Here is a 25876-nt window from a genome sequence, read left to right as displayed (position 1 = left end):
GGGACGACAGAGGATGAGATGGTTGGATGGCATCACTGACGTGATGGACATGAGTTTGGGTGGACTCCGGGAGTTGGTGATGGACAGGGAGGCCTGGAGTGCTGCAGTCCATGGGGTTGCAGAGAGTCGGACACGACTGAGCGACTGAACTGAACTGAGCAACTTGTACGGGCTCATTTCTATGTACAAAAATAATACATATCCTATATGCCCACATTTTTACACGCAGTTCCCGCCAAAGACTTGGATTTTCTTATTCTGTGAAGACACTGGTTTGTCTGTTCCAGTCACTACAAATAATTCGTGGCTAATAATCATGCACATGTGTACACATACAGAGATTTAGATAAAGGACTTCAGTTCAGTTCAGTCTTCGCGGGACAAGTCGCGAGCCAGTTTAGAGGTCAGCCCTCCAAAAGCCTCAAGGGGAAGCAGTATTCTCCGGATGCGAAGTGGTACCTCTTCCCCCCACTTTTGTGTCTTTGAAAGAACTGGATGAGATTTCTTTTTTTCCCCCAATATGCGGAAAGTTAACAAAGATAATTATATTCTCCAGCCATTTGAGCCCCCCAGCCCCCAGCCCCCAGCCCCCTTGCTCTGCAGAGAACCAGTCTCCCAAAAGAGCGTGCTGTACGGGAGCCGTGCCATGTGGCAGAGACCAGGGCAGCAGAAACCAGCGTCTTTAGCTTCAGAAGGAGGCTAAAAGCTGTGTGCGACCAAAAAGCCAGCTGTAATGTATTCAAGAAGACCTAAGGGTTTACTTTCCAATAAGGATGGAAGAGACTCTGGGCCCCCACTGTGAGCTGATCGTCAGGCTGCTCCATATAACTAGTTGGTAATTAGTCCCTGAGTGAGTAAAGTGGAATAGATGATGGGAGATTGATACTTAGACGAGAAGCTCAAAATGCTTTTTTGCTGGTCATCAAAATTTAAAGGCGGGGGAGAAAGGGTAGGGGGTGCCTCTGCCTGTTGATGTACTGTTTCCGACTCAGAATTTGTAATGATGGGGTTCATTAACTTGCGTTTCTAAATTGTATTAAGATGAAGCTTACATCAGTTTCAAAGAAACGTGTAGCGTGCCAAATGCAGGAGGCTCAGGGATCCGGCGTGACGCCCCAGAAGAGCTGGCGGCGGATTTTGGTCTCCTGTCGCTCTCCCCCAGCTGGGTCTCCTCAAACCACATGTGGGGCAAGGCTCTTTCATCTGGGAACTGAAGAGCAAATCCCAAAAAGCAGATTTCCAAGGACCCCAGAACATGGAATAATTTGTCCAAATTTTGCTTTCTCATATAATTAGCTATCAGTTCATTCACGAACTTCCAGCGTTATGGACTCCTGCTAGAGGTGAGTTAAGACCCCCGAGGCATGCCAGCACCCATTCGTTACTTGTGGAGTGGGGCTTGATTGGTAAGGCGGCATCACAGAGAAAATGATTAGCATTTTAAAGGTATTTCATGTTTAGTTTTTTAGGATAGGGCATGAATTAGCCTAAAAATGAATTCCATGGGCACAGTTAAATCGGGTCTCTTCCTATAAGGTGCACACAAGTGACCTGCATGAAAGAGAAAGTTCCAGGTCTCCGGAGACGTGGTGGTACTGTGTGGCAGCGCTTTTCGTCCCTGCTTCTTTCTTTTTTGAATTCACAGTTTCTGAAGGTTATGTTCCATCCTAGTTACCGTTAGTGTGACATCCTGGCTGTGCTCTGTGTTGTAGGGTGTGTCTCGGCCCTCCCGTCTCCCTCTCCCCACTGGTAGCACCAGGTGGTTCTCCGCATCTGCAAGTCTGTTTCTCTTGGTTGGTGTTATATTCACTGGTCTGTTGTGTTTTAGATTCCACGGATAAGTGATATCGCACAGTATGTGTCTTTCTCTGTCTGACTTACTTCACGGAGAATAATGCCCTCCAGGTCTATCCATGTTATTGCAGATGGCAGAATCTCGTTCTTTTTTATAGCTGGGCAGTGTTCCATTCTTCAGTTCAGTTCAGTCGCTCAGTCATGTCCAACTCTGTGCGACCCCATGGACAGCAGCACGCCAGGCCTCCCTGTCCATCACCAGCTCCCAGAACTTGCTCAAACCTATGTCCATCGAGTTGGTGATGCCATCCAACCATCTCATCCTCTATCATCCCCTTCTCCTCCTGCCTTCAGTCTTTCCAGTATCAGGGTGTTTCCCAATGAGTCAGCTCTTTGCATCAGGTGGCCATAGTATTGGAGTTTCAGCTTCAGCATCAGTCCTTCCAATGAATATTCGGGACTAATTTCCTTTAGGATTGACTGGTTTGATCTCCTAACAGTCCAAGGGACTCTCAAGAGTCTTCTCCAACACCACAGTTCAAAAGCATCAATTCTCTGGCACTCAGGTTGCTTTATGGTCCAACTCTCACAGCCATACACGACTGCTGGAAAAACCATAGCCTTGACTAGATGGACCATTGTTGGCAAAGTGTTCCATTATACATATATATATATGTATGTATGTTGTTCAGTCACTCAGCCATGTCCGACTCTTTGCAACCCTGTGGACCACAGCATACCAGGCTTCCCTGTCCTTCACCATCTCCCAGAGTTTGCTTGAACTCGTTACCTTCTTTATCGTCTGTTGCTGGAGCCCGCGGTTGCTTCCACATCTCCGTATTGTAAATAGTGCTGCTATGAACATGGGGTGCATGTGTCTTTTCCAATTATTGTTTTCATTTTCTTCAAATACATACCCAGGAGTGGAATTTCCGGGTCATATGGTAGCTGCATTTTAGTTTTTTGAGAAACCTCCATGCTGTCTTCCACAATGGCTGCGCCAGTTTACATTCTCCACGTGGAAACGCCAAGTTCTGCCTGTCGGACGGGAAAGACGAGAGACTCAAGAACAAAGGGCCATATCCCACACCCAGATGAAGGCGTGGGCACGTTCTCCCTAGAGCAAAACTGACCCCCGTTGTCAGAACACGTGAACTGAGCCTTGGTTATTCAGATCATAAAAAGGCTCACCACTGGATTCTTGAGTAGAACACACTATTACATTTACACTATTTTACTTCAAGGAGAGATGTATAAGTCCATTTTTGAAAGCCAGTGTCAAGCTAGAAAAAGAAAGGAAATCAACTTAGAAGCCACAAAGCGGTTCAAGGGTTTCCCAGTGGCTCAGTGGTAAAGAATCTGCCTGCCATTGAAGGAGATGCGGGAGAATCAGGTTTGATCCCTGGATGGGAAGATCCTCTGGAGGAGGAAATGTCAACCCACTCCGGTATTCTTGCCGGGATAATCCCACGGACAGAGGAGCTTTACGGGCTGCAGTCCATGGGGTCACAGAGAGCCAGACAGGACTGAGCGCACACACGAGCAGCATAAAAAACACGTAGCAGCTCACGTGATAGGTCATTTTATAGTTAAGCGATTTTTGGACAAATACACCTAAATATAAAGCAAACAATCGGAGAAATCTCTGGGGAGGCCTTGACCAATAGACAACACAGTTCTGATGTCAAGATGCTGGAAGTTTCCATGGGGAAATGGACGGTTAATAAAAGAGGACAAGATGCTGTGAGAGGGACACAGAGCTGAAACAGATCAACCGGAGCTGTGATTTGGGAACTTCTTGGTCAGTGGATGAGAGGAACTCAGTCAAAATGTTTTTCTTTCTTTCCTTCCTTCCTTCCTTTCTTTCTTTCTCTTTCTTTCACTATATAGCTTTAATATCAGAATCATTGCCACTGAATTACAAACTGCCTGTATAGACATAGAAACAAAGTGGACATTCAGTAAGTACGTACCTTTGGGACAACCAGCAGCGTAACTTCTGTTATAGTTAATGATAAACATGTTAAACAGGATTTTCCTTCAGAAGGACAATTGCATGTGCTTTTAAACTTTAGGGAGTTTGAGATAGATGGAAAACACATTTCTACTGGTTCTCTGCCACGATGCTTTAGGAAGGACCAATGTCTGTAACCAGGGTGTGCACCTCTGAAATTCGAACAGCATGGCAGAGACCCAGGCTGATGCGAACGTGCATTTTTCTGTCGTCTGTCTTGGTACAGCATAGTCAAGGGATTTCCAGTTGTTTACATCTTATAGTTTTGAACCAGATATAACTAATAAGTATCTTAATTGAATTCTAAAGACCTGAAGACTTCAAATGTTTATCTGTAACAAGAGTACGTGATTTAACCAGAACTTATGATCCGTCCTTTGTTTTCTGTCTCTTAGCAGTTCATTGTGTTTTGTTTTGCTTTTAAGAGAGTGGCATAATTTATCACAGAAGGTTGAACCTTATTCTTAAAAAATACATTTATCAAAAAAAGTTTCAAAAACAACTTTCTGAAAAGACTATTGTTCGTTTATCTTGCGTTTTATACTGTGCAAATTCCTGCATCCTCCCTATGAATCTTGGTGACTTTCGTCAGCTTTTCTTGCTGTGGCAATGTCTGTCCTTGTAGCATAAAATAATACTTCGATTTTTTTTCCTATGATTGTGTTAAAATCACTATAACACTGGAATTTGCTTTTTTTTTCCTTTCAACTTCTTAGTAGTAAGTAAAAGAAAAAATTATGCCTTAGGTTTTAGGCTTAAATGTTTTCTTTAGGTTGAGCGGGAGGGTAAAGAGAAGCAGCACTAAGAAGCTGGTCAGAATTCAGATGAACTGTTTTGGAATTACCGGTTCTCTGCCATGATGCTTTAGGAAGGACCAATGTCTGGAACCAGGGTGTGTGCCTCTGAAATTCGAACAGTGTGGCAGAGACCCAGGCTGACACGAACGTGCATTTTTCTGTCATCTGTCTTGGTACAGCATAGTCAAGGGATTTCCAGTTGTTCACATCTTATAGTTTTGAACCGGATATAACTAATAAGTATTTTAATTGAGTTCTAAGACGTTTTAGATGAGATAGATGGAAAGCGCATTATTAGCTGTCGGGCCGCCCGCGTCATGGCCGGTGGACGGCACCTTGGAAGGCGAAGCGCCTCATCGGGCAGCATCTGTCTGTCTGTGCATCTCGTTAATAAGTAATCGAGTATTTTTTACTCCCCCGTTGCACTTTGAAGTAGATGTGATCGTACCAGTGCCCACGCTATTTCGGTACTAATTCCCCACTGTTTTTAATTTGGGGCAGAGATTTGGGGACGGAATTGGGGAAGCATGCTTCATGCAAAGTTATGGCTCAAAAGTAAACACCGAAATCATCCTGGACACGTTTCAACAGCACATGTGAGGCAGCCTGTTGCCGCAGCACGAGGAGACACCAAAAGGGCCGTGCACATACGTACAGACTCCGTGTCACAACATACGGTGGCAGAAACACGGGGCGCGAGTCATCTTGGTGACTCAGCGGGGCTTGGTACGTTTAACCTTTTACCATGGTATTATTTGGTGTTCTATGGAATCGTTCTTATTTATTTTTGTCCAATTAGAAGACAAAGCAGGGGGAGAGGTGCCTGCGTCTGTTTACTTTCTTAGCACGGATGATGTGTGTAAACACGCACACACGTGTCTGTAGATTTCTCCCAGAGGCGTCTGTCTACACACCATGAACACGTTGCACAGTTCACATAAACCAACTGCAGGAGAGAAATCCCACCATAACCGCTTGCCCCGGCTCAGTGTCTGTGTGTCTTCTGACTCTGTTTCCCTCTTCCTCCGCATTATGAGGACCCACAGGGCGAGGATCCATAGGAGTCAGGCCAGGCGGATTGTCTGAATCCATCTCCTCTGTGTGAATGGCTCGTGTCTAGAAGGGAAAATCAAAAAAAAAGCAAAGTATCAACTGCAGAAACCACATTCAGGTTAAAGGGCACCGGCCATCCTGCTTGAACTCTGCCTAAAGGACGAAGCTTTCATTTGATAAAGATCATTAGTCACCAAGACATATATTTTAGAGAGTTCCCAGCAGCGACAACTCCGCTGGCAGTCACTGGAGTGTACCAGATGGTTCATTAGCATAGGCTAGGCAAGTCAGAGGCTTTCAGAATCATTTAGAAAATGTCAAACAGAAACAAGAACCCTGTCACTTTTTATTAGAATTAACTACATCATAGCCTGGACACAGATTTCACCTTGGGTCAAAAAATTAATACAGAGTTCCGTGCACTGTGTCATATACTGGGTTAAGATCAGTCTTCCTCAAGGGACTCATTTGCTGGCAATATATTACGATCCTTCTACTTTCGGAATCCTCAAACCTTTTCTTTTGTGAGATATGAAAAGAACTGACCTTGCTCGGAACCCACTGGTGTCTAGCTGACCGGAGGCACAGGCAGAATTTCCACGGGACGTTCTCCTAAAGCACGTTTGTGACCGTCTGCTCAGGCAGTCTCCATGAGTGGGGCTGACGACCGTCCGGCGGTCCGTCAGGTGGGCTGAATGTCAGGAGGAAAATGCAACCCTGAATTGAACAGGCTGCTATAAACAGGAATTAAAACACCATTGAAATATTGTGGTTTGTTTTTTTTTAATCCAGATGTCAAAAACTTGGAGAACTTCCAGCTGGTGGAAGGCGTCCAGGAGCAGGTCAACGCCGCCCTGCTGGACTACACGGTGTGCAACTACCCGCAGCAGACAGAGAAGTTCGGGCAGCTGCTGCTCCGCCTCCCGGAGATCCGGGCCATCAGCATGCAGGCCGAGGAGTACCTGTACTACAAGCACCTGAACGGGGACGTCCCCTACAACAACCTGCTGATCGAGATGCTGCATGCAAAGCGAGCGTAATCACAGCCGACACAAGCTCGGCTTCCCGACAAAACACAGACATGGGTGGGGTGGGGGAGGAGAAGAACAGGAAGAAAGGGAAGAAAAAATACTCTGAATGGCTCCAAGCAACATGAATTAAACACTTGGTTTAAAGATACTGAATTTAATAAGGCATAGTAGTCAAGTGCTGAATGGCCAATAAATGATGTATCAGGGTATTTGTATCGCAAACTGTGAATCAAATGTGTCACATCCCCAGAGCGTTCTGTGCAAAAGACACTGGAACGGAGTGGACTGAACCCACAGACGGACCCCAGCACCGTGTCAGGCTGGAAACAGACAGATGCTTTCCTGTATATTGAAACCAATCTCCGCTGTGAAGAAATCTAGGAACTGATCTATGTTATTCATTAGGCTTACGTGGCAGGGAATTTGAGCTTACAGAATTCCTCCGTGGTAAAGCTGAACTGGAACCATCCTCAAGAATCCATCAGCTGCACCGGTAACAGCCCTCTCCTCTTCCTTCCAAGGACCCGGCACCTTCTGTCCTGGGATCCCGGAGTCTGTAGCGAGGACCTGTGCTCAGCCGCACCCCCCGGGAGCTCCGCCAAACCTTGAAAAGCCTATTCTTGACTGTCTGTATCTTAGACCTGCCAACAGCTAATAAGAACAGTCCACTGATACGTGAGCTTGCCATTTTGACTATGTTCTGGATTGTTTTGTCACGTGTTCATAACGTTTGGGAAAAAAAAAAAAAGCAGGCAGTGTCCCTCTTCTGATCCTATTACAAGCGTTCATTAATATTAAGGGCAGCGACTACAAACTTTAGCTTTAGCATTACTGGATTTCATAAAAAATCCCAGCAGAAAGGCTTATTAGGATACATCAGCCTTTTTAACCATCAAGGTTTGTAGTTCATTAAAAAAAAACACAATAGGAAACATATTTTGCTGGAATGCCAAATAGTCAGCGTTCTGAACAGGAAAAGAACACGGAAGCATGTTAAGCTGTGCAAAATAAAGGCGGGGGTGAGCAGACGCGCTGATTGGCGTGTTGCAATTGATCATCCCCTGAACGCAGAGAGGAAACGGTGAGCCTGGAAAGATAGCAATGTGCTTCACATCTTCCCCAATAGGGAAGGGAAGAGAGTGACAGTGAGCTTTCTAAGTCACTATATAGACCAAAGTCTGCTCTAGAACAAATACTGGAGGACAGAGAACTGCGAGACAGTCTCCAGAGCACGCTGTCAGTGTTACCAACAGGCCATGCCAGAGATACAGAAGTCTTGCCTTACTTCACAATTCTCAAAGGTAGCAGATGTGGATCAACACTTGTTTAAAATAAAGTATTAATACTTTAAAGTCAAATGAAATAGAGTGTTTACATTCCTTAGGGCCTCTGGGGGGCGGGGGGGGACTGTGATGTGACGAAAGAGCTGGAGTAGCAATTCCTTAATGTTATTTTTCTGATCGGTAATTATTTTTAACAGTACTTAGTTATTGTATGTCGTGAGACACTAAAATCAGAAACGGGGATCTCATTTAGATTTTAATTTTTTTTTTTTGAGATTATTGGCGGCACAATCACTTGTAGAAACTGTAAAAAAATGAAAGTATCTCCTAGTCCCTTAATTTTTTCATAAATGTTTCTGGCATTTGAATAGTTTATTTATATTGTATATCATAGGTTCAACTGTAGACAATTATGATGCTAATTTATTGTTCCTTGGTTTCGCCTTTGTCTAAAATATAGCCGAGACTGAAGAAACCAAATCTATGGTTTGTTGTAGCATGTCAAGTTAGTGGGACATAGTTCAGAGACAGAGCGGCGTCTTCATGAATTTAGATCATTCACTTGATTAAATGTCTGTAAATCTTCATGGTTCTTACCGTAGTTTATTTAATGTCTATTGTAAATTATGTGACTTGTAGCTCCCTCTGTTTTCTAGTAAATTTAACAAGGGTGGAGTCTTATCTGGTTTTCTTTCCAAGCGTTGTAAGTTGTATACCAAAGATATTAGTTATTACTTCTGTGAGTACAAAGAAGATTATTTTATTATTTTTATTGATCACCTCTAACACACGTCCAAGTGAAGGGTGCCCATAGCTCAGCCGGGCGTCCCTAGCTCGTCACTCAGAGGTCACCTGTGTTGTCTCCATGGCTCAAAGGACAACAGGAAGATAGTTGATCAGAGTCCATACCCAAAGCAGTAAATAGAGCAGCATCTTTACTCTCCCCAAGTTGGAAGAGAAAAGTGTCAGCAGTTTATGAGATGGTTCCATCACTGTATATGGAACACGGGATGAGACAATTTCTAGATCTGGGAGATAGTTGTTTGGAGGGTCCTTAACATTGCAAAAAAAAAAAAATATTTTTTTTCAAAAACAAATATATTGATCCCAAAAGTCCAAGTTTTATTTTAAATGTACAGTATTCCCCACTGACTATTTTATCTAAACAAGGCCACATATTATTGTGTTGTTAACCTAATAAATTACACCATGAGAACAGTTAGAAAGATGGGGAACATAGAGACTGAAGCCACGCTGATGGTGACATTGAAGACAGAGGCTGACAAACAAGATGCCACTCGGCGTCCATGGCGCGTGCAGACTTGCTCTAGTGTTTGCCATTAACTGGGTTGCAGCCAGACACTGACTTAGCCACTGCCTTATCAGCTACAGGATTTACTAGGAAAGGCAGACTCAGATATGAAGCTTTAGGGCTTGGCCGGGTTCACTGTCATTGGCCTATTTATAAACAGACAATCTGTCACATCTGGATATTTATCTTGCGGATCTTCTGCTGCCCCCTGGATTTGAATCCACGTGATGTCGAGAGTGTGAAGTCAGTTCCTCGTTGACGTTACTTAACTGTATCCGTGAAATCAAATTGTCGTGTTGGTTCTTGCCAGGAATTTCTCAACAAAATGGAATTTTTTTTTTTCAGTATTTCAATAAATATTGATATGCCCAGCCTGATCATTTTTAAAAGTTTTTATGGTGTCCTCATTCTACAGGGTTCTAAAGCATCTAAAGTAACTGAGATCCTTGACTAGGAATGGAGTCAGAAGAATTCCACACGCATAGACACTTCTCGGGTGGTCCACTGTCCTCAGTTGGGAAACTTGAAGCATTGAACTCAACCTGTGCCTCACCTCTCCATGCATAAAATATAGCATTTTCTATCACTTACTGTTACAGCTGATGGCAATATCTTATAGTATCTGTTTTTGTAGCCCTCCCTGTGCCCTAGTCATTTCCCCAGGTGTTCGGTCAATTCAGTTGATCCTTGGATCAGCTCCAGAGTCTGACTCAATGGACACAAGTTTGTGCAAACTCCAGGAGATGGTGAAGAACAGGGAAGCCTGGCATGCCACAGACCATGGGGTTGCAAACAGTCAGACACGATGAGCGACTGAACAACAGATCAGCTTCACGAGGCAGCATCCTCTTCCTGACAGTTTCTTGCTCAGAGTGATATGTTAGTCAGTGGGAATTGTGGATCGAAGACTCAGAAGCCCTTAAACACAATACTGTGTTTGTCTCTAGGCCAGGATGACACTTAGGATTTGCTTCAAAAGGAAAAGGTATGTTAGACAAAGTCAGGCATCTGGTACTAAGTTATTGGTATTTGATATAAATTTTATCAATGATACTATCCAGATGGTGCAGTGGTAAAAAACCCACCTGCCAGTGCAGAGATGCAAGCAACGAGGGTTTGATCCCTGGGTGGGGAAAGTCTCCTGGAGAAGAAAATGGCACCCCACTCCAGTATTCTTGCCTGGAAAATCCCATGGGCAGAGGAGCCTGGCAGGCTACAGTCCATGGGATCACAAAGAATTGGATGCCTTTGAGCAACTACGCACACAAAGGATACCAAAGAATCAGAACGCCATACCTAAGGTCTAGTTGATTATGGAGCTAAGATTTTTAATCAACTAAGAAATGGCACCCCACTCCAGTACTCTTGCCTGGAAAATCCCATGGACAGAGGAGCCTGGTAGGCTGCAGTCCATGGGGTTGCTGAGGGTCGTACACGACTGAGCGACTTCCCTTTCACTTTTCACTTTCATGCGATGGAGAAGGAAACGGCAACCCACTCCAGTGTTCTTGCCTGGAGAATCCCAGGGACCGGGGAGCCTGGTGGGCTGCCGTCTATGGGGTCGCACAGAGTCGGACACGACTGAAGTGACTTAGCAGCAGCAAACAGTGGCCCACAAAAGACATCTCCCTTGTCAACCTCTTACTAGGAAGAACTTATAAAATTCTTGCCGACATTCCATGAAATATGAAAAAAATGTATATATTCACACATTATCTACATTCATGCATACAAATATGTACATAGGTTCATTCATGACCTATAACTTAACACATAGAAAAGTGCAGAAACTTTTACACATGTATACGCCCAGGTAATCATCACACAGGTCAAGGGAGTCATAGAACATATTTTTTTTAATGTTTTTATAAGAGGCTATATACATTTTTTTTTAAATTGATGGGCTGTTTTTCAAAAAGCCCAGCCCGGCGGCCAGTGAAGGTGATTCTGATAAGCAGAGACCTCACTCCCAGCCCCTAGGATAACTCTCACAAAGTTGCTGCGTCCATCAGCATGAACCAGCCCTGGGTTGCGGGGTTGGGGGTGGGGGGCGGGGGGCGGGAAATGGTTCTTGCTGATGTGCATTTGATTGTTATATTCGATATTCACAGTAACTTTGAAGGGGTTTGTACCTTTAATGAAGTTTGACGTTCGGTTTGAAGCCACCTCTGATGTATATTTTTATGAGAACCATGTGGAGGGTTTGTTCTCCGCAACGTGGGTCAAAATGCTCCGACATTCAGTGATCTTGACATTTCCCTGGAATAATAAAGACCAATTTTCCTGCACGCCGAACAGGAAGTGTATAGTTTAGTCACTCAAAATAAATATTCCTGCAAGACTTTAACTGCTGCACACAGGCATTTGTTTTATGTTAAGTGAGGAATTAATAATTCAGTGACTCAGATCAGTCGGTGGTGGTGGTTTTGTTTGCAGGAAAGCTTAGAGCCAGTCTGTGAAACGTCACATGTTTAATTGTTGCTGGAAAGGAGGGAAGAAGGGGGTGTCATTAGACTAATCGCTGAGTATCCCTGACGTGAGTTTGGAACTAAATGATCAGGAAGCCAACAGACTGGAGACTGCAGGCCCTCCTGCTCCCCTCCTGAGCTGAGGGCGGTGTAGGGCAGACCCTGGACTCCCCGGGAGGTCTGGTGGTCCCCAGCCCAGCCTCCCTGGGCCACTGTGTCTAAGATTGTTTTCAGGACCAAGTCAGTGAGAAAGAGCCAAGAGGAGATGGAAGGTGTCCTTGCAAGGACAACTTTTTGAAAAATTCTGTAAATTCATTCAAAACTGCTTCTTTAAGGGAACCCTCCTGCACTGTTGGTGGGAATGTAAATTGGCGCGGCCACCATGGAGAGCAGGATGGCCTTTAAATAAAGCTGCCATATGACCCTGAAATCCCACTCCTGGGCATATATCTGGAGAAAAACATGATCCAAAAGGATACATACACCCTAATTGTTAACTGAAGCACTGTTTACAATGGCCAAGACATGGAAGCAACCTATGTCCATTGACAGAGGAATGGATCATGAAGATGTGGTACATACATGCGACGGAATATTCAGTTCAGTTCAGTTCAGTCGCTCAGTGTGTCCGACTCTTTGAGACCCCATGGACTGCAGCACGCCAGGCCTCCCTGTCCATCACCAACTCCCAGAGTCCACCCAAACCCATGTCCATTGAGTCGGTGATGCCATCCAACCATTTCATCCTCTGTTGTTCCCTTCTCTTCCCACCTTCAATCTTTCCCAGCATCAGGGTCTTTTCAAATGAGTCAGTTCTCCACATCAGGTGGCCAAAGTATTGGAGTTTCAGCTTCAGCATCAGTCCTTCCAATGAACACCCAGGACTGATCTCCTTTAGGATGGACTGGTTGGAGCTCCTTACGGTCCAAGGGACTCTCAAGAGTCTTCTCCAACATCACAGTTCAAAAGCATCAATTCTTCGGCACTCAGCTTTTGTAGTCCAACTCTCACATCCATACATGACTACTGGAAAAACCATAGCCTTGACTAGATGGACCTTTGTTGACAAAGTAATGTCTCTGCTTTTTAATATGCTCTCTAGGTTGGTCATAACTTTCCTTCCAAGGAGTAAGCATCTTTTAATCTCATGGCTGCAATCACCATCTGCAGTGATTTTAGAGCCCAGAAAAATAAAGTCAGCCACTGTTTCCCCATCTATTTGCCATGAAGTGATGGGACCGGATGCCATGACCTTAGTTTTCTGAATGTTGAGCTTTAAGCCAACTCTTTCTCTCTCCTCTTTCACTTTCATCAAGAGGCTCTTTAGTTTTTCACTTTCTGCCATAAGGGTGGTGTCATCTGCATATCTGAGGTTCTAGATATTTCTCCCGTCAATCTTGATTCCAGCTTGTGCTTCCTCCAGCCCAGCGTTTCTCATGATGTACTCTGCATATAAGTTATTACTCAGCCATTAAAAAGAATGAAATAATGCCATTTGCAGCAAAATGGATGGACACAGAGAGCTTCATACTGAGTGAAGTAAGTCAGAGAAGAAGAAATACCATATGACATCCCTCATACATGGAATCTAAAAAGAAATGATGCAAATGAACTTAACTTACAAAGCAGAAAGAGACTCACAGACTTTGAGAATGAACTTATGGTTGCCAGGGGGAAGGATGGGGGGAAAGGATAGTTAGGGAGTTTGGGATGGATATATACATATTGCTATATTTTAAATGGATAACCAACAAGGTCCTTATAGCACAGAGAACTCTGCTCAGTGTTATGTGGCAGCCTGGGTGGGAGGGGATCAGGGAAGAACGGATACATGTGTGTGTGGCTGAGTCCCTTTGCTGTCCACCTGAAACCATCACAGTATTGTTAGCCAGCTTTACCCCAAGGAGAAGAGGGTGTCAGAAGATGAGACGGCTAGATGGCATCGCCGATGCAGTGGACACGAACTTGGGCAAACTTCAGGAGATGGTGAGGGACAGGCAGGTCTGGCGTGCAGTAGTCCATGGGGTCACAAAGAGTCAGACATGACCGGGTGACTGAACAACAGCATGCACCAATACAATATAAATTTTAAAAAAAACCTGCTTCTGCAGCATCTGCCATTGAGTGGAGGTGAGTTGTGGTAGTGGAGGTGTTGGCTCCCCAACATACCTTCTCTGGGGGCACAGTGGGTCCCGGAATGATCTGGTGAGGCGTGTCCACTGACCAGGCTCAGATGAGAGAGAAATGAACTGCTCTTATTTAAGCCACTGTATGATGGGGTCTCTCTGTTTCAAAAGCTTGGTATTTCCTCAGATATACAAAAATGATATCGCCAAAGCCTCACGGCAACCCCGTCTTCACAACAAGGAAACCAGGATTTACAGGAGTTAGTAATCTGCCCAAGTCCCAGCCAGGAGGTGGTAGGGCAGGTGCACACGGCTCTGATTCCAAACCCCATGCTTTGAACCCCTGGAAGCACAAACCAAGGCACCCCAGGACTCGTGTTCATTACTGACCCTTTTCTTTAGGACTCAAAAGCTGCAATGGTGACGGACACGTTTTTTAAAATAGTGGCACCCAAAACCCAAAAACGTACTTTGTCTCAACAAGAGCGGGAGTGATCAGTTATCAGATATCACTGATATCTAAAACAGGTGCTGACTGACTTAGAGAATGAACTTACGGTTGCCGGCGGGAAGGATGGGGCAAGGGATAGTTAGGAAGCCTGAGATGGACATGGATGGACACGCTGCTCTATTTAAAACGCATAACCAACTAAGTCCTACCACACAGCTCAGTGTCCCGTGGCAGCCTGGACGGGCGGGGAGTTTGGGGGAGGGTGGACGCACGTATGCCTGGCTGGGCCCCTTTGCCGTCCACCTGACTCTGTCGCAGCGTTGTTAATCAGCTACAGCCCAATACAAAACACAAGGTTTAAAATGATACATAAGTAAAACAGGTGGTGACTGCCAAGCGCCTCAGGGACCCCCAAAACCTACAGATTCTTTGAGCCTTACCCACAGGAGAACCAGGGGTGGAAACCTTTACTTGTAACCTTCTCGACAGGAAGCATCGCCATCAGCACCATCCGCCGTCAGTCCTGACCATGTTACGGCTTTAAAAGCTCCCATGCTGTAGTCCGACGAGTAGTTTCCCTATTTAGCGTCACCACGAAACCATTCGAGAAGCATCTTATTTGCATCCATTGTTCATAACGTCCTGTCTGTGGGACTTCCCTGCCGGTCCAGTTGCTGAGACTCCACTCCCAGTGTCTGGGGCCAGGTTCGGGCCCCGGTCAGGGAGCTGGACGGCCCATGCCACAACTACAAAAAAAGAAAAGGTTCCACGTGCTGCAGCTGAATATCCTGCATGCCCCCACTAAGACCTGACACACCCAAATAAATAAATATTAAAAAAATATATTCATAGACAGCCTATCCGGGAACCCAGGGCAATGTTTATGAAGAATAAACATTTGGTGCATGTCAATTCAGCTCACTTCCTTTGCCATTAGCCCACTTACTAACGTATTCAGTATTTAAAAAAAAAATTCTTGTCCCAAGGATTTTCCCCAGAAATAAATCAGGACTGTCAAAATCTCTGCCCCCGCGGGGGAGCAGCTTCTATAAATAAGTGTGGAAACACGTGTCACCCTGCCCCTGGTGTGGCCGCGACAGGTTTCATTTCCCCTCTGCTCCTCCATGGCCTTGTGTTATTCCTGTGTCAAATGCTCCTACAACTATTGTGTGGCCTGGATTGCGGCCAAGTTCCCCTGGCAATGCCCGGCTGGTGCTCACCCGGCCTCCCACCTCCCTTAAAGGAGCAGAAAGTGTAGGAGTGCCCATCCCGTGGGAGAAGAGGTCTCCCCCTCCACGACCTACTCCCGGTGTCACTGGTGAGAAAAGGATGACGATGGGGAGCCACGACCGTGCCCTGAAACAGCCTGAGCACCGCTCAGTCCTAGCACCTCCCCCGAGTCTCGCAACGAGCCTGCGAGGTGACCTGTCACCATCGCGTCGCAGACGAGGAAACCACGGCTGAGTCACGGTAGTTTCCTGAGGTCACACAGCTGGCGAGGCAAGGCCAGGATGCAAACCCAGCTCCTTGTCCACGCAGCCCAGCAGCTCACCCAGATCAACACAGACCCGCGAGAGCGCACACGGGCAGATAGGCGCTCAGCCCACCTGCTTTTTCATCTCATCATCATGCTGCCTAACTCTTGGGGCAAACGTCCCTTTGCCCAAGTTCAGTTGAGATCTAGGCCCATATCAAGAAACAGCAAGACAACACACTCTGGTCACGTGATAATTTCACGTGAGTAAAAGCAGCCACCTTAACGTAACTAAACACAGAAGTAAAAATAGTAAGCCTGGGTGGTAGTAAGCCCCTGCTTTTTTGCTGCTTTTTCCCCCTTTGTTTGCTTTTGCTTTATTTCATTTTAATGTGTTATTGTTGTTCAGTCGCTCAGTCGTGTCCAACTCTGCAACCCCATGGACTGCAGCACGCCAGGCCTCCCTGCCCATCACCAACTCCCGGAGCTTGCTCAAACTCATGTCTGTTGAGTAGGTGATGCCATCCAACCATCTCATCTTCTGCTGTCCCCTTCTCCTCCTGCCTTCAATCTTTCTCATCTTCAGAGTCTTTTCTAATGAGTCCACTCTTAGCATCAGGTGGCCAAAGTATTGAAGTTTCAGCTTCAGCATCAGTCCTTCCAATGCATATTCAGGACTGATTTCCTTTAGGATGGACTGGTTTGATCTCCTTGCTGTTCAAGGGACTCCCGAGAGTCTTCTTCAGCGCCACAGTTTAAAGCATCAGCTCTTCGGTGCTTTATGTAAAGGGACTGAAATGAGGACCTGGGGTATTTTCAACACTAAAATGCAGGCACTTTCTGCAGCCACATTGGTGCCTAGAATTACTGGCCGAAGAGAATCTGGTGGAAGGTGCAGTATTTAGACGCAGACACTGCTCACAGAGGCATGAAAGGCTGAGCACTGGTGACGACTGAGGGGTGAGAAGTGGGAACCGGATGGTGCGAGGGAGACATGGACAAGGGAGACAAGGGAGACACAGACGAGAGCCCAGCTGGGACAGGAGGATGGGCCCAGAGTGGGGGGGCGGTTAAAGCAGGGCTGGGGGGCACCCCACCCTGCCAAAGAAAAAGTGTGCAATCTGGGATCTGCCGGGTAACATGAGAAGGGTCATTGTTCTAACATTAAACTGTCACTGCATTACCTCATTCTGTGGACAACCGTGGCCAAATAAGGAGCTGGGGTGTTGGGAGGTGACATGGAACGGTCTCACCGGTGTGTGGTTTGCAGCTCTGCTGAAGCACCCTCAAAACTTCCTGCGTTTATTTTCCCGTGCAGCAGCAAGCGATCCCCTGGTGCAGAGAGTCAGGAGAAGGGGGTTTCCACCCAGCTCTGATTTACGACCCTCGGAGGTGCCAAGTTCCTGTTTTCCAGCCCTGCGGGGAACTTTCCCAGACACGATCTGCTGGGCAACAGAGCCCCCAGCAGGTGTGGGCGGGAGGGGGCGGCTGGGGACCGGGGCTGCGAGTGTGTTTATATCATGAACACAGTGCAGGAGCATCCCGGGGGCACAGGGAAACCCCACGCCCGCTTATTTTGTGATCTGTTGACAAACCACTTATTCTTTTGTGGTTAATCATCTCTGCTTGCTTCTAAGCCTCCAAGCAGAATAAAGGCCTGGGACCTCCTCCTGTCTCTCACCAGAAATTTCTCAGGGGGTCAGGAGTGGAAAGGAGCTACCATCGTCCCCTAGGTGGCTCCCCGGGGTTCCCAGCTGCCCTCAGCCCCTGGTCAGAAGTGTGGACTTGTCTTAGGTGGGCAGGGGAAGTGCAGTGGCTTTGCAAGCATGGGGGCTACACGCCTGCCCCTGTACACCTGGGTACACGGCAGAGAAAGCATCGCTGTCCCGGAGGTGGAGGGGAGGGGGGAGCAGGCAGGGGGTCCCCGCTCCTCCGCCCTGCCTCACCTTCCCTCTCTGTCATCAGCTCCCTGTAAATCAGATTACAGGGATGTGTGCGCCCCACCCAGCCTTGGACTTCGCCCCCAGCTCTCCTGGGTCTTTCTCTGCATCTCGGGGGCACAGTCTCAGACCTGCACTTTCCTTGGACAGAGGAAGGTGAACAGGCGGACCACCCACCGGTGATCAGGGCTCAGGGCAGCAGGGGTCCCGGTCCTGGCCCGGACGCCCTTCCCATCCCCCCCCCCAACTTCCTTTCTGACCGTGCTGTGCTCTCCGTGCTCTGACCGTGCTGTGCTCTCCGTGCTCTGACCGTGCTGTGCTCTCCGAGAAGCAAGCCTGCGGAGCAGCACTCACAAGTCTCCAGTAGGGACACGTGCCCTCACATGAGCCTAAAGAATTAAACAGGGAGGTCTAGCAACACCCCCGAGTGTTGCTTTTGGGGGCCAGGCTCTCTGCCAGGGACCTCCACGCCTGTTCACACCCTTGGTGTCTTGTAACTCCATAAGTGAAAGTGAAGTCGCTCAGTCGTATCTGACTCTTTGTGACCCCGTGGACTAGCCCGGCAGGCTCCTTTGTCCCTGGGATTCTCCAGGCAAGAATACTGGAGTGGGTTGCTATTTCCTTCTCCAGGGGATCTTCCCGACCCAGGGATCGAACCTGGGTCTCCCACATTGCAGGCAGACGTTTTACCCTCTGAGCTACCAGGGAAGCTCTTGTAACTCCCTACCTACTCATCAGTTCAGTTCAGTTCAGTCGCTCAGTCGTGTCTGACTCTTTGTAACCCCATGAATCGCAGCACGCCAGGCTTCCCTGTACATCACCAATTCCCGGAGTTCACTTAAACTCACGTCCATCAAGTCGGTGATGCCATCCAGCCATCTCATCCTCTGTCGTCCCCTTTTCCTCCTGCCCCCAATCCCTCCCAGATCAGAGTCTTTTCCAGTGAGTCAACTCTTCACACGAGGTAGCCAAAGTACTGGAGTTTCAAGCATCATTCCTTCCAAAGAAATCCCAGGGCTGATCTCCTTCAGAATGAACTGGTTGGATCTCCTTGCAGTCCAAGGGACTTTTAACATATGTTTGAAAACAAATAGTTTAAAAAGCAGGATTAATGATCGTTCACCGTGAAAAAGACAGACACATCCTGAAATATAAGAAAACCCTCTTTCTCACCTTTCTTATAACTGCTTTCAAATAGAACCAAACACTGTGCTTTCACAATTCCTAATTTCTATGTCAGTAGAAATTTCTATATCCTAATGTCTATATCCTTTATCTAGGATAAAGGAAAAAAAACTTAGAAAACAATTCTTTTTTTGATTTTTAAAAATTGTTTACTTTTAATTGGAGGATAATTGCTTTACAATGTTGTGTTGGTTTCAGCCATACCTCATGAGTCAGTCATAGGTATGCATACGTCCCACCCCTCTTGAAGCTCCCTCCCCTCCCACCCACCGCCCCCCTCAAGGTCACCACAGAGCACTGGGTTTGAGCTCCCTGTATACAGCAACTTTCCATTAGCCGTTTATTTTACATGTGGTAATGGGACAGATTACCTTTTCTTGGACTCCAAGATCAATGCAGATGGTGACTGCAGCCATGAAATTGAAAGACGCTTGCTCCTTGAAAGAAAAGCTATGACAAACCTAGACAGCATGTTAAAAAGCAGAGACCACTTTGCCAACAAAGGTCCGTCTACTCAAAGCTATGGGTTTTCCAGTAGTCATGTGTGGATGTGAGAGTTGGATTATAAAGAAGGCTGAGCACCGAAGCACTGATGCTTTCAAACTATGGTGCTGGAGAAGCGAGTCCCTTGGACAGCAAGGCGATCAAATCACTCAATCCTAAAGGAAATCAAACCTGAATATTCATTGGAAGGACTGATGCTGAAGCTCCAATACTTTGGCCACCCAATGTGAAGAGCTGACTCAATGGAAGAGACCCTGATGCTGGGAAAGATTGAGGGCAAGAGGAGAAGGGGACGACAGAGGATGAGATGGTTGGATGTCATCACTGACTCAACGGACATGAGTTTGAGCAAACTCAGAGAGACAGTGAAGGACTGGGAAGCCTGGTGTGCTGCAGTCCATGGGGTCTCAAAGAGCTGGACACAGCTTGAGAGCCAAACGACAAATGTATATAAGGGGCTTCCCAGGCGGCGCTAGTGGGAAAGAATCTGCCTGCCAATGCAGCAGACATAAAAGACACGGGTTTGATCCCTGGGTCGGAAAGATCCCCTGGAGGAAGTCATGGCAACCCACTCCAGTGTTCTTGCCTGGAGAATCCCACCGACAGAGGAGCCTGGCGGGCTACAGCCCATAAGGTCGCACAGTCAGACACGACTGAAGCGACTAAATGACAACAAAATACTTTCTTAGGTGGAAGAAGTGTCTTTCATCAGCTGCTGTTCCCAGATCGGCTCTCAGCCTCTGTGCTGTGTCCGGAAAGAACCCACCCAGGGGGATGCTGTCCCCTGTGCGCATCCAGCCCTCTCCGCCTTTTCATGAGCAATCCGCTGCCTTGAACATGGATTACAAACACCTGACATTTGCCGCGACTGTCGCAGTTAGCTTCTGAAAACAAGAACATTTTTATTGGTATGAATACGCTAGTTTCCAGCTGCATTTAGCCGAAACCAAAGGTACAAGTCCATTGATTTGAACAGTTTCTTACGAATGTACTCAGAGAGAAGGTCAGTAAAACAGGACTGGGAGGATTTCGCCGGTACCCATTATACTTAGAAGTCAAGAACTTTCAAGTATCAGGACAGAATGTTCAGCATTTTCATAATTAGCTCACCATAACCTGGAAATGAAGGGGGGGAGGGAATAAAACAGTGCCCTCAGAAAACAGAAATAGCACACTTCGACTCCCGAACTGCAGTCGAGCTGCACACATTGGGCTGAAAAAAAAATTCTGAGACCTCGTATTAAACATTTTCTATCAATTATAGTATTTAAAATTCAAATATACTTTTTTTCTATATTTGAACTCACTTTTTTGCTTTCTAATGTAGATCACTTTGTAACATGCAGCGTAAGCATTACATGGCCAATTATTCCTATTTTGTTCATTCTTTTCCTCAAAATCAAGTTTTTATTCTAGCAAATGGAAAATTATATCCATCCCTTTATAACTTAAAGTTATAAGTTCTTTAATTTTAAAAATATAGTCTTAAAAAAGAAGACCTAGATGTATCTAAACTATAAAAATAATAAAAAGTGTTGCTCCTTTGGAAGGGGAGAAAACAAGGAGACATAGTGGAGACAGGGAAGTCTGGGGTCTATGTACTTAGGCTGCTTGGATTAAAGTCTATGAGAGATGAATTCTGATTTTTAAGTCCACCTAATGATAAGCTCAGATATTAGTAATCATTTAGGGGTCCTCTAAGCAATGTATGGAAGAGAAAATTCCAATTTCAAGACTGAAATTAAATGAGGATAATTTTATGACGAATTTGGGATAGCTCTACAAAGATGAGAAAGATTTTTAGACTTCTTTTTTTCTAAAGATTTTAGACTTCTTTTTTTCCTGTAGCTATTTTATTATATTAACACATGAAACCGTAAAGACAAGAGTGAGATTATTGATTCCTCCCACTTGATTTGTCCTGCGCTGGTGTTGAGTGAGCACTGGAAGCTCTCTGTCCCTGAACTGCAGACACATCCAGCCTGCGGGACCACCAGACTGTGATCAAATACGCCATTACCCAAAACATGGATGGACAAGCTGGCTCACTGGGTCAAAGTTATAGTCAAAAGAAACTCTTTGGGATGTTCACAGATTAAAATGAGTGCTTTCAAAGTCCAAGAGAGACCTCTCGTTGTCATCAACAGCAGAATAAAAGACCCAGGGTACATCCCGGACAGCACAAGTTCTGGTTCTGACCCAGTCTCCGATCTTGGACAGTTGAGTTTGCTTCCCTGGACCTCAGTTTGTTTACCTGGAAATGAAAATGCATCCCGGCATCATCTCAAGAGTTTCTCTAGCTCTAACATCCTGGGATTTGATGGATAATAATCTACACAAGCCGTACAACATGATCAGGATTAAATGAACTCTCAAGGGGAAAACAGAGTAAGAAATAATTCAACCATTAGTATCTTGATGATAGGATAAAGAACAGACTCTAAATTCACAGATGTTAAATATACAATGGCTAAACATATATATTAAAAAGACTCTCAACTTCATTTCTAATTTTAAGATGCAAATAAAAACAAGGATACACCCTGTGACTGGTCAGATTAGCTAAAATGAAACATTTAGACTCCCAGTGGTCACTGGATGTCAAGAAACTGACACTCCAAATGCTCTGGGTAAGAATGAAAATTGGTGCGGACCTCTCAGAGGTCAATTTATTAACGTCTATACAAAGTTAAAATGCGTAGACTCCTTGAATAAGTCCATTTCTAGGAAATTAGTTTATAGATATACTTGCAAAAGTACTCCATGTGTACAGGAAAGTTCATGAAAGAACAGTCACTACTTAGCTCTAGAGGTGAATTTCTCACCGGTGTAAACACAGCCAGACAGCCATCCCAGAAAAGTGGCTGCAGGAAAACGTCACAGCTCAGCTCAGCTCAGTCGCTCAGTCACGTCTGACTCTTTGTGACCCCGTGGACTGCAGCACGCCAGGCTTCCCTGTCCATCACCGACTCCCAGAGTTTACTCAAACTCATGTCCGTTGAGTCAGTGATGCCATCCAACCATCTCATCCTCTGTCGTCCCCTTCTCCTCCCACCTTCAATCTTTCCCAGCATCAGGGTCTTTTCAAATGAGTCAGTTCTTCGCATCCGGTGACCAAAGCATTAGAGTTTCAGCTTCAGCATCAGTCCTTCCAATGAATATTCAGGACTGATTTCCTTTGGGATGGACTGGTTGGATCTCCTTGCAGCCCAAGGGACTCTCAAGAGTCTTCTCCAGCACCACAGTTCAAAAGCATCAAGTCTTTGGTGTTTAGCTTTCTTTACAGTCCCAACTCTCACATCCATACATGACCACTGGAAAAACCATAGCTTTGACTAGACGGACCTTTGTCGGCAAAGTAATGTCTCTGCTTTTTAATACGCTATCTAGGTTGGTCATAACTTTCCTTCCAAGGAGTAAGTGTCTTTTAATTTCATGGCTGCAGTCACCATCTGCAGTGATTTTGAAGCCCCCAAAAATAAAGTCTGTCACTGTTTCCATTGTTTACCCATCTATTTGCCATGAAGTAATGGGACTGATGCCATGATCTTAGTTTTCTCAATGTTGAGTTTTAAGCCAACTTTTTCACTCTCCTCTTTCTCTTTCATCAAGAGGCTCGTTAGTTATTTACTTTCTGCCATAAGGGTAGTGTCATCTGAGGTGCATATCTGAGGTTATTGATATTTCTCCCAGCAGTCTTGATTCCAGCTTGTGCTTCTTCCAGCCCAGCGTTTCTCATGATGCACTCTGCATATAAGGTAAATAAGCAGGGTGACTTCACGGACCCCTGGGAAATGCCCCCAGTTCTCTCCTTCTGGGTTCAGGCCTCCCTCATGGCCAGGAGCTCAGGACACACCGCTCACTCAGGACTGATCCACCGAGATCAGGGCTGGCACACTTTCCACTCACTCTGTACCTTCATTGCCACCAGCTCTTCCAACCAGCCATAAATCTTGGGGGATTTGGGCCCTGCCAGGGGCCAATCCAGAAGGCAGAGACACCATGTCCCCTGCCACACCTATCTCAGACTCAGAGCCCCCGAAACAGCCTGCAAGAGAGGGTGATGGTCTCCGAGAAGCCCCTTGCAGCTCAGATCAAAGGGAACAGCGAGAAGGCATCTGTCAGTCCTGAACCCGACAGGCGGGCTGTGACCCCGTGGCGGCCGGGGTCTGTGGCAGCGCCCCGACCGTGTCTGGCTGCCAAGGCTACAGGGCTCCTAGGGACCCCAGAGCCTGTAGGCTTCATGTTTCACTTAGATTTTTTGGTCTCGATAAACTCAGAGGCAGGTGCACAAATGCACAGGAAAGACCTAGAAGAAACATAGCGCTGTCACGTTCCACGCAGCTGTTCCTGTGACCGAACGGCACTTAACCTAGGCCCCCCGGGTCCTGGTGGCAGCCCCATGGGTTCTGGTCGTATGTGACTAATAATAGCCGGAAAAAACAGCAACCCGGTGGGAATGATGACATGCTGGCCCAAAAGGAGGAGCTGCTACAGTGCATCTTTCCTTTTATCTGTGAATTCCCAGTTTATGCCTCCTCCCTTCTCCTCTGGCAGCCATAGTTTGCTTTCTGTGTCTGCTGAGAGTCTGCTTCTGTTTCGTAAAGACGTCCGTTTGTGCCACCTTTATAGATTACGCGTGAAGTGACACGTGGTGTTTGTCTTTCTCTGTTTGACTTGCTTCACTTGGTATGATCGCCTCCAGGTCCACCCATGTTGCTGCAAATGGCATTATTGCACTCTTTCTTACGACTGAGGAATGTGCCATTGTATGCGGGTCCCATGACTTCTTAATCCACAGCAGTGCAGCCTGCTGCTGCCTCAGGTGACTGGACGCTGTGCGCGCTGACTCAATCCCTGCACTGCCCCGACCCCGCCTCAGGCCCTCTGCTGCCAGTGCTGCCTGCATCGCCCCTGCTCCATCACTCACCCGAAAACATGGGGCCAGGCAGCCCTGGACTCAATCGTGTCATTTTCCTCAAAAGATAATGGATGTGCTTAGTGTGATGGGTAGAGGTGGGGAGAGCACAGAAGAACATGTGTGCCCATGGTATTGAAATGATTCCTAATTGGCTCCATTGAGGGCAAGAGGAGAAGGGGGGCAGGCTGAGGATGAGATGGTCGGATGGCATCACCAACTCACTGGAGTTTGCCCAAACTCCGAGAGATGATGCAGAGAAGGCGATGGCACCCCACTCCAGTACCCTTGCCTGGAAAATCCCATGGATGGAGGAGCCTGGTAGGCTGCAGTCCATGGGGTCGCGAAGAGTCGGACACGACTGAGCAACTTCCCTTTCACTTTTCACTTTCATGCACTGGAGAAGGAAATGGCAACCCACTCTAGTGTTCTTGCCTGAAGAATCCCAGGGACGGGGGAGCCTGGTGGGCTGCCGTCTATGGGGTCGCACAGAGTCGGACACGACTGAAGTGACTTAGCAGCAGCAGCAGCCGAGAGATGATGAAGGACAGGGAAGCCTGGTGTGCTGCAGTCCAGGGGGTCATAAAGAGTTGGACACGACTGAATGACTGAACAACAACGCTGGCTGCGGGGGAAGAAATTCTGGAAGGCCCTTAGCCATCCACACTTGGGCTTCTCCTAGCACTCAGGAAATTGCCCTTCCAGGCAAATCAGCTCCACGACGGCCCCCTAGTCCTGCAGCTCACATGATCCCATCCCCTGGGAAGCCTCCATCTTTTTAATTACTATCCCTATTAGACTGAAAGTATCTTGAAGGCAGAAGTCATTTCATATTCAGCTAGCCTGATGACAGATAAGATATAAGCATATAAAATAATAGGGGACTAATTAATAACCTCTTGAACTGGTTGATGACTCCTCTTCAGCCTTGGAAGACAGAGCTCAGATTCCATCACCTCCATAAAGCCGCCTGGCCCTTCTGTCCTTCAGGGTCCCTTCATCCTTTATTCCTCAGCTGAAAGAAAGGATGCAATGATGCCATCTGCGGCTACATGGCTGAACCTAGAGACGATCATACTGAGTGAGTCAGAAGGAAGACAGGTGCCAGGTGATATCACTTGTATATGGAATCTAAAAGGGTGATAGAGTAATGAACTTATTCACAAAGCAGAAACAGACTCGCAGACATAGAAAACAAACTACAGCTACCAAAGGGGAAAGGTGCAGGGAGGGATAACTCAGGAGCTGGGGAGTAACATACGCATGCTGTATATGGGATAGATCACCACCAAGGGCCTGCTGTACCACACAGGGAACTCTACGCAGTGTTCCGTAGTCACCTATATGGGAAGAGAATCTGAAAAAGAGTGGATGTTGCAAACACATGACTGAATCACTTTGCCGTACTTGAAACTAATGGCACACTGGAAACTGACTCTACACCAAAATAAAACTAAAATTAAATAAAAACTACCCTAGCATTTTCATCTGTACAGTTAACTTTTTAGCAACCAACCATGAAATAC

The 25876-nt window shown here is 46.4% G+C and overlaps 1 protein-coding gene across 5 annotated transcripts in view; it reads left to right on the top strand.

The window, feature by feature from the left end:
• Positions 1 to 25876, top strand: part of NR5A2 (nuclear receptor subfamily 5 group A member 2) — a 164559-nt gene that overhangs the window by 117421 nt on the left and 21262 nt on the right. For 4 of the 5 annotated variants that reach the window (XM_025285308.3, XM_006078426.4, XM_025285307.3 and 1 more), the window contains one exon: positions 6451 to 9661. The exons of the other annotated variant lie outside the window; for it this stretch is intronic. In XM_025285308.3, coding sequence (XP_025141093.1) covers positions 6451 to 6698 — 248 coding nt within the window. In that variant the 3' untranslated portion in view covers positions 6699 to 9661. Of the gene's footprint in view, positions 1 to 6450; positions 9662 to 25876 lie in introns of those variants that run through there. 5 annotated transcript variants of the gene reach the window in all.

This window comes from Bubalus bubalis, chromosome 5 (genome assembly GCF_019923935.1).
Source record: "Bubalus bubalis isolate 160015118507 breed Murrah chromosome 5, NDDB_SH_1, whole genome shotgun sequence".
In the NCBI taxonomy this organism is placed as follows: domain Eukaryota; kingdom Metazoa; phylum Chordata; class Mammalia; order Artiodactyla; family Bovidae; genus Bubalus; species Bubalus bubalis.
The sequence above is the reverse complement of the archived record's forward strand: the minus strand, read 5'-3'. Positions and strand labels throughout refer to the sequence as shown.